Source organism: Glandiceps talaboti, chromosome 5 (genome assembly GCF_964340395.1).
Source record: "Glandiceps talaboti chromosome 5, keGlaTala1.1, whole genome shotgun sequence".
Taxonomy (NCBI): domain Eukaryota; kingdom Metazoa; phylum Hemichordata; class Enteropneusta; family Spengelidae; genus Glandiceps; species Glandiceps talaboti.
Genome location: NC_135553.1, coordinates 2,119,072 through 2,132,564, shown reverse-complemented (window position 1 = coordinate 2,132,564; position 13,493 = coordinate 2,119,072). Strand labels below are relative to the sequence as shown.

The following is a 13,493-nucleotide window of genomic DNA, read 5'->3' as shown; positions in this document are numbered from 1 at the left end:
TATTTTTGCTATGGTTAACCCTGGTAACACAGAGGGAATGCCGGTAAAACTTACATAGATGTGTATACATTGCACCATAATTTGATGGGAACTCAGTAAAATAATAGGGGAACACAGGGACATGTTGCCTACCATATTAACCTTCACAAAATACAACCATTCTGTGCCAAAAAATTAATAACATCCAAATATGATCAAAGGTACTAACTTATAATTCTCTGTGATAAAATACAGTAAAAATCTACTATTTAATTCATCATTGTTTTTTTTTTACCTATCAAGCCTATTCAACAATAGGATCATTAAATTAGAAAACCAATGACAAGTCTCTAGCCTTGGAGGGTATTTAACCTCAATGACTAGTCTCTAGCCTTGGAGGGTATTTAACCTCAATGACTAGTCTCTAGGCTTGGAGGGTATTTAATCTCAATGACAAGTCTCTTGGCTTGGAGGGTATTTAACCTCAATGACAAGTCCTCTAGCCTTGGAGGGTATTTAACCTCAATGACAAGTCTAGGCTAGGAGGGTATTTAACCTCAATGACAAGACTCTAGCCTTGGAGGGTATTTAACCTCAATGACAAGACTCTAGCCTTGGAGGGTATTTAACCTCAATGACAAGACTCTAGCCTTGGAGGGTATTTAACCTCAATGACAAGTCTCTAGCCTTGGAGGGTATTTAACCTCAATGACAAGTCTCTAGCCTTGGAGGGTATTTAACCTCAATGACAAGACTCTAGCCTTGGAGGATATTTAACCTCAATGACAAGTCTCTAGCCTTGGAGGGTATTTAACCTCAATGACAAGTCTCTAGCCTTGGAGGGTATTTAACCTCAATGACAAGACTCTAGCCTTGGAGGGTATTTAACCTCAATGACAAGACTCTAGCCTTGGAGGGTATTTAACCTCAATGACAAGTCTCTAGCCTTGGAGGGTATTTAACCTCAATGACAAGACTCTAGCCTTGGAGGATATTTAACCTCAATGACAAGTCTCTAGCCTTGGAGGGTATTTAACCTCAATGAAAAGTCTCTAGCCTTGGAGGGTATTTAACCTCAATGACAAGACTAGCCTTGGAGGGTATTTAACCTCAATGACAAGTCTCTAGCCTTGGAGGGTATTTAACCTCAATGACAAGACTCTAGCCTTGGAGGGTATTTAACCTCAATGACAAGACTCTAGCCTTGGAGGGTATTTAACCTCAATGACAAGACTCTAGCCTTGGAGGATATTTAACCTCAACATGGAATTTTCCTTCCTTAGCTCTTGCAACAATGGTAGACTGTCCCAAAGTTACTCCTAGTCTGTCAGACATTTCAACCAGTCTGATACTCCAACACTACCCAGGTGAACAAATATCCTATGAAATATTTGAGAGAAACAACATGTCCACTGTAGCTTTACTGTGACCTTTAACCTTTTAATAGCTTCAGAAATTTCTATACAGGGTGTTTTCCTTAGGCCGTTATAGAGTGGTATGTTCCACTACAGTATGGACAACATGTACATGGTCCAAATATTCCTCTCTTGTCTAATTTCATGTCACTATTATTGTTTTGTAAACACAAAACTGCCATAATGGGTCCAAATTTTATCAAACTTTTGGAAAACAGGGTTTCCATATCAGTATAGAATTATTGGTTTGGAAAAAGAATTGATTTGACCTGACAAAAAGATATGATATGTATTGGTCATATATTGGCGTGCATCTGGGTAAATTTATCAAAATGTACTGTCTTACAGTAAAACTGACAAACTTATTTCATAGCCTGTATACTAAATGAATTAAACTTTTATTTGTAGTGTGTTAGCTTGGTTGTCAACTGCTCCTGTAACTCAAGCTTGAAAGACCTAAAATGTCCCAGAGTATGGTCCCAGACAAATAGTTTGTTGGTTACTCATTACTGTAAGCTTATGTCATTGATATGACAAGAAATGGTCCACTTAGGGAGCCTTCTGACATGACATGAAATGGTCTGCTTAGGGAGTCCACTGACATGACATGAAATGGTCCACTTAGGGAGTCCACTGACATGACATGAAATGGTCCACTTAGGGAGTCCACTGACATGATATGAAATGGTCCACTTAGGGAGTCTTCTGTTAGCTACAATTAGTACATTTTACTTGTCTACTTAACACTCATTGAAGCTAAGAGAAGTAGCACTTTTTCCTTTCTCTACAGAAAATGACATGAAAGTCAGAGAAGGACATGTACATGTTGTCTGGAAGCACCCTAAACATTCTAGATCCACAACAAGACTGTACATAGAACCAGTCTTCATACAGTACTAGTACACTTTTATCTCTAACTAACTGGGGATATTCAAATCCATCATTCTTTGTCAGTCAATGACCTTGTTGTGTAACATTACTCAATCTAAGTTTATATAAAACTCTCTTTATGTAGAGCTAGACAACTGTGTGAACTGAGAAAATTGTTAATATATACCTGTACTAATATATGCAAATTAGATGTCTGGATTTGATGTAAAGGTTGATTATGTAAGATGTCAGTTACCTGATTCATGTTTCAGCTGAGTGTACAGGCTTTTAAAATCAGTTGATTGGTTAAAATGTTTAGTGACACTTTGTGTTTATTACTAGTAGCTTCAGAGTGAAAGGAAAAACAAATGAAACTTCAGTAGCCTGTCCCTTTGCTTTCATGAAGGGGAATACCACTTTATGAAATGAAATCAATTTTCATAATCAGTGAATCATCAAGAGTGATTCTATCATTTTACTACTGTTGTATACACATAGATGTGATGAAATCATATTTACATACAGGTCCTTGGAGACAAGGACTTCTATTGCTACCTGGTATTTGTGTCTCATTATACAAGTGAAGTAAACATGGTAAAATCACTCTGTATGACTTGCTGAAAAAAATGGGTGGTGTTCCCCCCTCCCCCCCCCCCCCCCCCCCGGGGTGTTCCACATTGAAAAGGGTGTTCTACGTAAGCTTAATAAAGTGTCAGATACACTCTCTGTCTCTTCTACTCTAGAAGTAAACAAAACATCAGAACCTGAAACATGTCAAAGTGTGCTATACTTATCCAACTCTGTCTGTTACTTTATCATCTAGTTCTTCCTGGCTGTCTTTGCTCTCATATTTATATTTTTGTGCAAAGTGAAAGGGTACCCACTGTAAATCATTTGCAATATTAGATGCAACATCCTATCTACAGTGTCATCAACTGTCAGTATAAGTTATCCCAGCATCATGTAAATTAGTTTCTTTCCTCATTTATAACAAATTAGTTCATTTGAATGGTTGCTATGGAGATATGCAAATGAGGTCATTTGAATAGTTGCCATTGAGATATGCAAATAAGGTCATTTAAATAGTTGCCATTGAGATATACTAATTGTTGATGTGAATTACTTTATTTGGATGGTCATCCTACAGATGTGCAAATAGATGGCATGCCATTTCACATGCAAATTTGATTACTATGATGGTTGTTATCCAGAAATGCAAATCGTTGGCATGACATCTCAGTATTATGCAAATTATTTAATTATCATTCATATCCAGGATGTAGGTAATACAGCCAGCATTATGATTTACATACCAGCAACATTCAAGTAATGCATTTGTGGCAGACAGCCAAGGAATAATATTGATATTGAAACCATTAGATACCAAATTTTACAAAGAATATGTAATCAATGGGAATTACCTCGTACTGTGTGTGTTATGAACAGGCTACGTACAGTTACATTTTGTGTAAAGATGAGCCGTTTCTGGTAAATCCCCCCCACCCCCACCCCACCCCCCACCCCACCCCCCAGAGCCAAACCCATATTTATTGTAGTTCTGCAATCCATGCCTTCATAACAATATTCTATAACATTAGACAAATAGCTGGTACCCAAAATTGCATATTCTGATGTAAACAGTCAATGTCTTATCAACCACAGTTGTTATGTTTCTATAGCTACCTGTATACATACAGGAAATATACACACACACCATCTCAGAGGATCATGGTTGAATTAATAAGCATCAATGTTTTTTGTGTAATAGCCAGTGTGTTTAACTTTGAAAGGTTACAGAGTGATCAGAGAGACAATATCAATTTATTAAATTCTATGAAGCATGTTTTAATCTGACTAAGTAAGTTATCAGCTGTATTATATGAACTACAAAGTAACTTCCGTATTAATGTCAAGGTAGTACCGATACATAGTACAGTACTAGTCTGTTCGATCTGTAATCCCCCTTTAAAATTATTTGACAAAAATCTTTTCTTTGTGTTACTGTTTTTGCACATTGCATCTTTATTTTAAGATGAAATCAATCATGAGAAATAATTTCCTGCAAAAATTTTTTGAAAAACTTCTTTTTGTGTGTGTGTGTACTTTTTTCTATCTTTACATAAGAAAGTGATGTAATAGAAAACACTTTTATGCAGAAATTATTTGGAAATATTATTATTGCTCTGTTTCACCTTTTTTTGCACATTTCATCTTTATTTCCAAACGAAATCATGGGAAAACATTTCCCACAAAAATTGTTCGGAAAATTTGTTTGTGTTTGTGTTACTTTTTTGCACATTTCACCTTTATGTAAGAATGGCACCATCATAATTAATTTATTAATTATTTGATATTTTTGGTACATTTCATTTTGAATCATTATTATTTTGGAATGAGATCATGGGAATTACATCTTTTTATGATTCATCAAAATTTTGTTTTAACAATCATCAAATTTACAAGAACAATAAAAAGTTATAAAATTTTTATTTAATTTATGAAACATTTGTCGTATGACAGGTAAGGAAAGGGTTTACAAACATATTTTGTTTTGGTGCTGGTGTTTACTGTAAGTAACGTGTATCCTAAACAATACATAAAGCCTTGGAAAATATTGCAGTCAAATTCATTGCATGGTTCAAAGAGAAAAATGGGGGAAATTAAATGTGCTTGGAAAGAGAGTATTCATTTTTAGTGTTAGAATTTGTTGAATGACTAATTAAGAATGTCTGTACAGTTTTGCTGTAAATAAGTTTATGTATTGTGTCAGACACCACAAAGTGTACTCTCAATCAACATTAAATAATCTCAGAAATTGTCAAAAAGTATCAATGATTTCAATTATTATAATCTGTATAAAAAAAACTATTCCATGTTCCAAATATATGTGTATGCATAGAATGAATGTTTTGATATTTGATATAGCACGGATTTAAAGATATGGGAAGTTGTTGTAATAACACCAGTTGTAGGTCTTTTCATGTACAGAGAGAAAATAATGTTCTTAGATTTTGAATTACATAAGTGTAGGTGAAATTGTGTTGATGCAATGCTATATTTCACAGTCAATTTGGTAAACCTGTTTTGTGAAAGTTTGCATTCTATATTTTGTAAAATTTCCAACTGACGCTGCACTTGTTACAGAAAACACAGGCCAATTTTCAAACCAGTCTCAAACTGACGTTTTGGTTTCACTTCTAATCAGTACTATTTCTTGGAAAATACATGATACACCAGTGTTTTTCTTGTAGGTACTCTACACCACATTCTAAATATATCAGCTGCACTGTTACTCAGCTTGACACACTTGTTCAAGAAATGTATCAGTGATACTAGTCTCAGCTTCAGTTGGGATTTTACACTGCTTCAGTAATAACAAGAAACTTCAGTTTTGATGTGAAGAGAAAATCAGAATGTATGTAGATAATGTAAGTTGTGTCAGTAACCAGCTAAACAGAGGGTTTATACAGTCCAAAAGGTTGAGTATAGTCCATGCCACATCACAGCATACACGTTAAGTATCAAGTTGGAGTGTTTGATGTATCAAATGGAATGTATACTACCAACATCCATCTCCTAATGAACTAGTTGGATCTTTTGGCTACCAACAAATGTCCTCTTAAAAGAAGAGTTTTCTTGGCTGTTTTCAGTTTATTTCAAAAGTTATATAGATACTTCACCTCTTTATATTTGCTTACCATAATCCTTACTAGGTACATATACTGACAAAACAACTCAATTCAAATTATATACATGATTCAGTTTTGCAAATTTTCAGTGTCAAAGACATATTATCGAATCTTTTGTTCATTGTCTACAGAATGGTGCCATTAGTAAGTGATCACGAGGAGCAAAATTGAAAGAGTAGAATTATCAAAATAGCTTCAAACACAAAAAATTGAAAAGTTAGCCAAGAAATATTGTTTTAAGAAATGTGTTCTATACTGTGAAATTCTAAAAAAATTCTTGAGAATTTACATCAGAACCTAGATAAAAAGAAAATCCTGAGATTGTGGACTATGAGATAAAAAGTGTTGTTAACATACACTCAACAAGTGTATATTACTGTTGTTTCTTTGCATGTAATCAGCTGACACTGTTCAAGTTGTATCATATTTACATAAGAGAATTCTACTTTTAGTTTCTGTGTAGTTTAAACAGTGTATAAAGTGTCAAGCGATGTACTGTATGTATGTTGAAGCAAATCAATAAAAGAAAAGCATTGAAATGCATTAACTATTGTACTAGTGTATTTTTTGTGCTGTACAATCTCAGTTTGTTCGTTATTCTACCTCACCATTCCGTGATCACGTGAGATAGCGTTTATGTACCCACAAGTCAATGCGTTAGTATTACCACAAGTCTAAACACTACAACTGTTTAGGCTCTGTTACAAAATCTGTAAGTTTTGAGGGGTCTGTTAAAGTTTCATTAGAGATTCATCTTTTTCCGCCGTGAATTAATTTTCATTGTCATTTTATTCAACACAGTGTGTTCATGATTGCATGAAAGTAACCCCAAAATTTACAAAATTGAAGCAATACTTCTGTTGTCAAGCTTCATGGTATTCCACTTTATATGTGGTTGATGTCGTTCCAGTTTCACTTGTTGCACTACGTTTAGTATTGATCTACATGTTAGAGGGGGTAGTTGTTTGTTTGAAATTCACTCTATACTGTATGTTGTTGATATCTATGAGGTTGCAGCTATAACCTACAATACAAAACATTTTCCTTTGGAGGTACCACGTACAGTATCTGGGAGTTATAAAACTGGATTTGGTCACATGACGCTGTGAAAGGTCACATGGCTAGTAAAGATGAAGTCTGGAAAGATTAGGTAGTTTCATGCCCATTGTCAGTTCATTTAAGCTGGTTCTGAATGTAGGGACACTCATGACCTTTCACATTCTTAGCAGAATTTTCATATTCAGTAGTCACATGATCATCATGTGACTGTCATAATTCCTTGAAATGGTCAATTACTACCCATACATGTTCTGTCTCTGTGTACCAATCTTACAATGATGTGAAATCTTGTAGTTTCTATTCCATGATATCAAAAGTCAAGATTTTGTTAGTGGTCCATGTTTTAACTACAATGAAATGAAAGTGAATTCAAATTTTACCATAAAACTCAAACTACAAACAGCATACAAGTAGTCCTACAAAACTAGTAAGAGACAAATCACTTTGACACCAGAGGGCGCTATATATACATCTATATGAAAGCACAAAGTAGCCACACCAATTTCAAACTCTTATGAAATTTTTATTTCATTAAATTAATTTTCACATCTTACAATATTGTCATTGTTCATTCATAAAGTTTAGCATATCATTGTAATTTATCTGTAAATATGTTAATGTCAAATGTAAGACTTTCTTTGTCTGACTGTTGGTCAAAGTATATTTATCTACAAGGATGCCAACATAAATTCATTTGAACTGTTATTTTGAAAATGATGGAAAAAAATATCCTTTATGAGTCTTATGCAGCTGGAGTATTTCATTGGTAGAACACTCCAATGTTCAACTCTGCAGTTGCAGTATTTCATTGGTTAACACTGCAATGTTCAACTCTGCAGCTGGAGTATTTCACTGGTGTAACATTCCAATGTTCAACTCTGCAGCTGGAGTATTTCATTGGTAGAACACTCCAATGTTCAACTCCTGTGTTCATAAATGCTACATCAACTAAGAGTCTGCAAATAACAAAGATTGACATTTTTATTGGCTGCCAAACCAAATTGAGTCACTAAAATAATTCAGCATCCCCCTCATTTCTGCCACGTCAATGAAAATACCCAGATGCAAATATGGTGTCACAGGAGAAAGATCACAAAAATAACCTATTCTCAAAATGTTGTTGTAGTTAATAATTACAATTTGTCACATTGTCTGACCTGGGTGTCTATAACTATTATAGACACCCAGAAATCCACAAATATATTGCAGTCTTTTTAGAAAGCCAAACACACAAATTAAGTTTGGGTCAAATGTCACAGTACATGTAGAACTTATCAAATACAACTAATTCTGTCAAGTTTGTCAAATTTAAATATTCATCAATACTAAACCTTAACTATGGTGAAATCATGTTTATACTTGTAACTGTATTCTTATACCATTGGCAGAAACAATTACCATGCAAACAAACCAGAGAAAGAATATACCATTGGCAGAAACAATTACCATGTAAACAAACCAGTGAAACAATTACCATGTAAACAAAACAGTAAATTAAGTTCATGACCTTATGTAAATTAAGTTCATGACCTTATAGATGGGGAATCACACTGCACAGCGAGTGTGAACGGTTATCACAAACATAGTATTAGTTAGTAAACAATCCTTTTCAACAAACTTTTCAACTCTTGTAATGATTAATGTTCAATTCCTATCACATGATTTCTAAGGTATGATTATAATTATAAGCTATCTAGAAACAAAGTCCATATTTACAATTGATAATGTCATAGAAAGAAAACTAGAATTAACATTTACAACTTTCTAACAGTTTCTAAAGCCTGAAACTTTTCCAATGTTATCGATCCCATGATTAGGGAATTTTCAGATCAAAGTTGATCCATGTTCAGAGATTTTTCCATTTGAGTGGCACATGTCCATGCACATGCCAATATATCTTTCTATGGGAGTACCACCCCCATTCCGTATATAGTCCTCACATTGAGCTCATTAAAAGAAGTGACAATGTATGTACATCATTGTAAACCACAGCTTCTTTTACAGCACTGTCCAAGACACACAGCCAAGTGGCATATTTCTTTGCTTCGGCAAAAATATGTGCTCTGGCTTGCGAGAATGTGTATCTGGTGATGTATCCTGTTTTCATGTCAATACTGCTTACAGAAATTGGATTGTTGGATAGATGGATGGATGGATGGATGGATAGATGGATGGATGGATGGATGGATGGATGGATGGATGGATGCTGGGGTATGACAACCTTATAAACATGAAATTCAAACATCTATGAATAGTCATGTACTGATGTTTGGATAACATATTTCGTTTTCAAAGAGCTACAACTTATATCTTCAAGTTTACAATTTACTGTTGCATTGTATCCAGTTCATTATTATTTAATTCCACAGCAAACAACCCAAATATTTAGTACAGAGAATAGATGCTGTACTGCACGACGTATGGTCATCCACTTTCAGTTTAACAGATCATTGTTCAAAGCAATAGTACTTTACATATATTCATATGTTTATAATAAAGGACTGTACTAAGAAGTATATATTGGGAAAAACTCATGCAACCTGTGTTGGTCGTCCGAGGAGAAACTAGACAAACAGAAACAAGAGCATAAATCACACAGCTCCAGTATATCACAAATCTCCAAGCAATCCACACTGAATCACCAGCCCTTTCAGTTGAAAATAACAAAGATAAGATACTGGATAGCTAAACTTGGCATTTTTTAATAGGGAGTGGAAGAAACCATTCAAATTCAGGACATAAAGACTTCCAGGCACCTTTGACCACTTACAAGGTTCACATGTCTGTAATTCATGTACACATACATCAATCTTTTGACAAACTTCACAAAGCTTGACTTAAATGTACAGATAAACATTTCTTGCATTAATCCCTTCTATACTTTGTGTTTGAACAAAAGTATTCCATTGCACATATTTTTTTGTAGTTTAGTTGTTGAGATCATTTTGCAAACTGATGGAGGCTGTGATATTGGGTTCAGGCATAGACCCTCTATGGTTCAGGGTATTACTATCAGTGGATAATGCCAAGCTGACAAACTGGTTGTTATTTTCCAGTGTACAATGGTCGTGGCATGAAGCTAAGACCTGTATCTTCAGGGTGTACCTGAAATGCTAAAGAAACATTTCTAGTTTTGAACGTTTCTTTAGATGTTTATAAGTTGTTTCATTCCTGCCAGTAGACTTTTCTGTAACTGCATCCAATCCAGATACTTGAAGTAGTACACCTTTTCTAAACAAGCTAAGACCTTAGATGCTTTGCATTCCTTGTACTCCTCCATAACAAAGGGTATGACAATATCATCTTCCATGAGTGCCATATGTAAAATACGTTCACATAACTTATCTTTAAAGAATTGTGGAGATAGTATGAGTAAGACACGAGCACTTTTCTCTATGGCATCAGATATGTTGTCCAATATTTGTCTTCCTGCAATGAGGTCTCTACTTTGTATACATCCCTTGAACTTTAATTCTTCTTCTAATTTTGGAAGCAGAGTATACCAAATCCACTCTTCATCTTCTTCACAATACACAGGAAAGAAGTCGTACTCTTTGCCACAAACATTCCTTACTGTAGGTAGAGGTGGAGGGATTTCAGGCTTATTATGCATGCTCTGGTCAATAAAACTGCATGTTCGATAAACACGTGTCTCTAAGGATTTACGACTGAATTGTTCCTTATGTTCATCTGAGGTAATTTCGCCATCAGGAGAGGTGATTGAGAACTGATTTTTACTAGGATCATGTTCTATTGCCAGAAGTGTTAATTTCCCTCCAGACTCTGATGGCCTCATACTTGCTGTTTCATCTTTGGTGTCTGAAACGAGAGAAGTTTCAACTGTAGAGGGCTCACTCTGAGCACTACTTTCAACATCTTGTAATTCTCTTTGACAACCACCTGTTTCAACGTTATCTTCATGTTTTGGTGCATTACTATTTGATGCATGCCCTTGAGCTTGTTCTTTGGGCTGCTGTTTCAAAAGATCTTGAGTCTTCTTGAGGAATGTTTTAGCTTCACATCTAATGCTCTCATCGTGGTATTTCTGCAGAGCACTAAAACATCTTTTGGCATATTTCAGTTGTTGATTGTCAAGTAGATGTTTACCCAAAGTAAGTAGTTCAGAAGCACTACTTTCATTGAACTTATCCACATTGACACTTCCATACCGATCAATTCCTTTCCTGAACCAAAATGCTAATTCTCTCAGGATATGTTCCTCTTTATGATCACGATATTGCTGGAAGAAATTCTGCATAAGATAAATGAAATTGTGGACATACTTTGTATTGTTATTCTCACATTCAATTGCTCTTTTGAACTGTTCAATTGCTTCTCGACGTTGTCCATTGTCACAAAGACACAGGGCACGGCGTTGATGTACATCTGGTCTGATGACACCATCCTGACAGTCCTCTGCTTGAACAAAGTTTTTCAGAGCCTTCTTTATTGCACTTTTATCCACAACTTTACCATTGCTGTCTACTCCAAGCATATGATATATCTCAGCTAAGTTGGCATATTCGAGGGCACTTTGATTCATTTCAATACATTTCAGGGAATCTGACTTTGCTTGATTCAGTAGTGATTTGTCTGGGATTGTCGGTGAATCTGTATTTGCAGTACTGGAAGCTTTCTTCAAACTGTCTCTGTATGTAAGTCTGTTTATTTTGGATCTACGACTGTATGCATACCAATTTCTTGGATTTTCTGGATCTTCCTGAATGACATCACTTAGTAGAGTCATAGCTTTTTCTGTCTTCCTCAAACGATAACACTGCCAACCATACTCAACTTTCACTCTCATAGATCGGTGTTCTTCTAAGGCTTTCTCAAAGCAGTCAAGTGGTTTGTCTATATAATACTCTTTCAGCATGTCACAACTACCAACAAACGTTGGATATTTTTGACCTTTTAGTAGTTTGGGTTTCTTACAGAACAATGTACCGACTGAGCTCCATGTGTCACGTTTCAGCTTACGATTACTACTCTGTAAAGCCTTGAAGAAATACTCTGTTGCTTTATCATAAATTTCAATTCTGTTGTCCATGCAGCATTCAGTTTCAGTCATGATATTGTATATTCTTTTATAGTTTTCACCCATAACATAATACCACACCACAATCTCTAGCTCTGTAGACTCTCCATCCTCGTTAGTACTACTACTGCTCGATTCAGCCAACTTCAAAGCTTCTTCATACAGCTTATTCGACTCACTGTATCGTTCATACTTTCTGGTATGCATGTGTACATCATAGGCAACTGCATAGGCTTTTTCAGCAATGCTCTTGGCCTGCAAAGCTTTATCATTCACTTTCTCAGAGAATTTTTTTTCATTCTCTTTGGCCTCTTCAGTGAGATGTGAAATTGCATTTATTTGATGTAAATCAGCAAGTGCATTCAAATTGTAAGGATCAATTTCAAGTACCTTTTCCAGGAAATGTTCTGCTGATTCTTCATCTTCATCAATATTCAATCGTTGAGCGTATGTGGCAAGGATGAGATACAATGATACCGACTGGTGGTCTGACGCACAGCCATCAGATAAGGACTTCTTCAAAATATTATACCTGTTTTTCAACAGATCAAGGTGTCTCCGATTCTCTATTTTACAAGTGTTAAGAGCTAAGAGGTCAAATTTCAGCAAACCATAGCTGTTTATGGACGGTTTCTTAACTTTATGAAGGCTGTCCTCGGTACATCCAGCTTGACATGACGTACCCTCCGCCATCTTATCCTCAGTCTTCAATATGTCACTTCCTGCTTTGCTCACTCAGCAAAGGAAAGGTATGGCAAACAACTTCGTTATGTTGCCTGGATGACTCTTGGGTTTCTTATGTTACGTCAGCTGTCAAGTCCCTTGATAGGTCGTGGTTTTTCCATTATATGATTCGATACGATAAAGAACAAAAGATGAATCACTGTTTGTTGGCCAGGTTGTTCTAGATGTTGTCTGTGGTCCATGCTTCATGTCAACGTCGGGGGGCGCTCGTCCTTCGGGTGATATGGGTCAAATGGGGTCAAATGAGGTAAGGTTCAAACGTTGATCGATTATGTATGCATCCCGGCCCCGGGTATGGCCGCGGGTCCCGGCCCCGGGGAGCCTCAGACCAGGGTACAATAACTGACGTCAAGCTTGGGCATCTCCGTTTAATTTTTATTGCATTTGGGGTACCCCTAGGAACCACAGGCACTTGTTTCCCGAGATACGTAGAATGTTTCTTAATTTGTATGTATACATATAATGGGAAGATTTATTTAACGTTCAGTATATGTCATGGGGAGGGTCGTGATTTACAAAATGGGACAAAGGGCAGGGTCACTTTTTACAAATGGAGAATGGGGAGGGTCATGTTTTACTTAATAGACCATGTGTGATCCTCCGGCCCTCCCCTGTAAATACTGAAGGCTCCCTAAATAGAACGCGGAAGTCGCAGTCGAGTAGTCGATAGTCCACCGGCCGCGAGTTCGTACGTACACA

General features: G+C 36.0%; 1 protein-coding gene across 1 annotated transcript; it reads right to left on the bottom strand.

Moving 5' to 3' along the window:
- Positions 1-10,157: 10,157 nt before the first annotated feature.
- On the bottom strand, positions 10,158-12,743 carry LOC144434853 (uncharacterized). The gene has a single exon (XM_078123366.1). It carries the CDS (start codon positions 12,741-12,743, stop codon positions 10,158-10,160), a length of 2,586 nt encoding a protein of 861 aa, XP_077979492.1.
- Positions 12,744-13,493: the final 750 nt, after the last annotated feature.

Excerpts from the sequence above, each read along its gene's own strand:
- LOC144434853 (XM_078123366.1), bottom strand. The coding sequence starts at position 12,743 with ATGGCGGAGGGTACGTCATGTCAAGCTGGATGTACCGAGGACAGCCTT.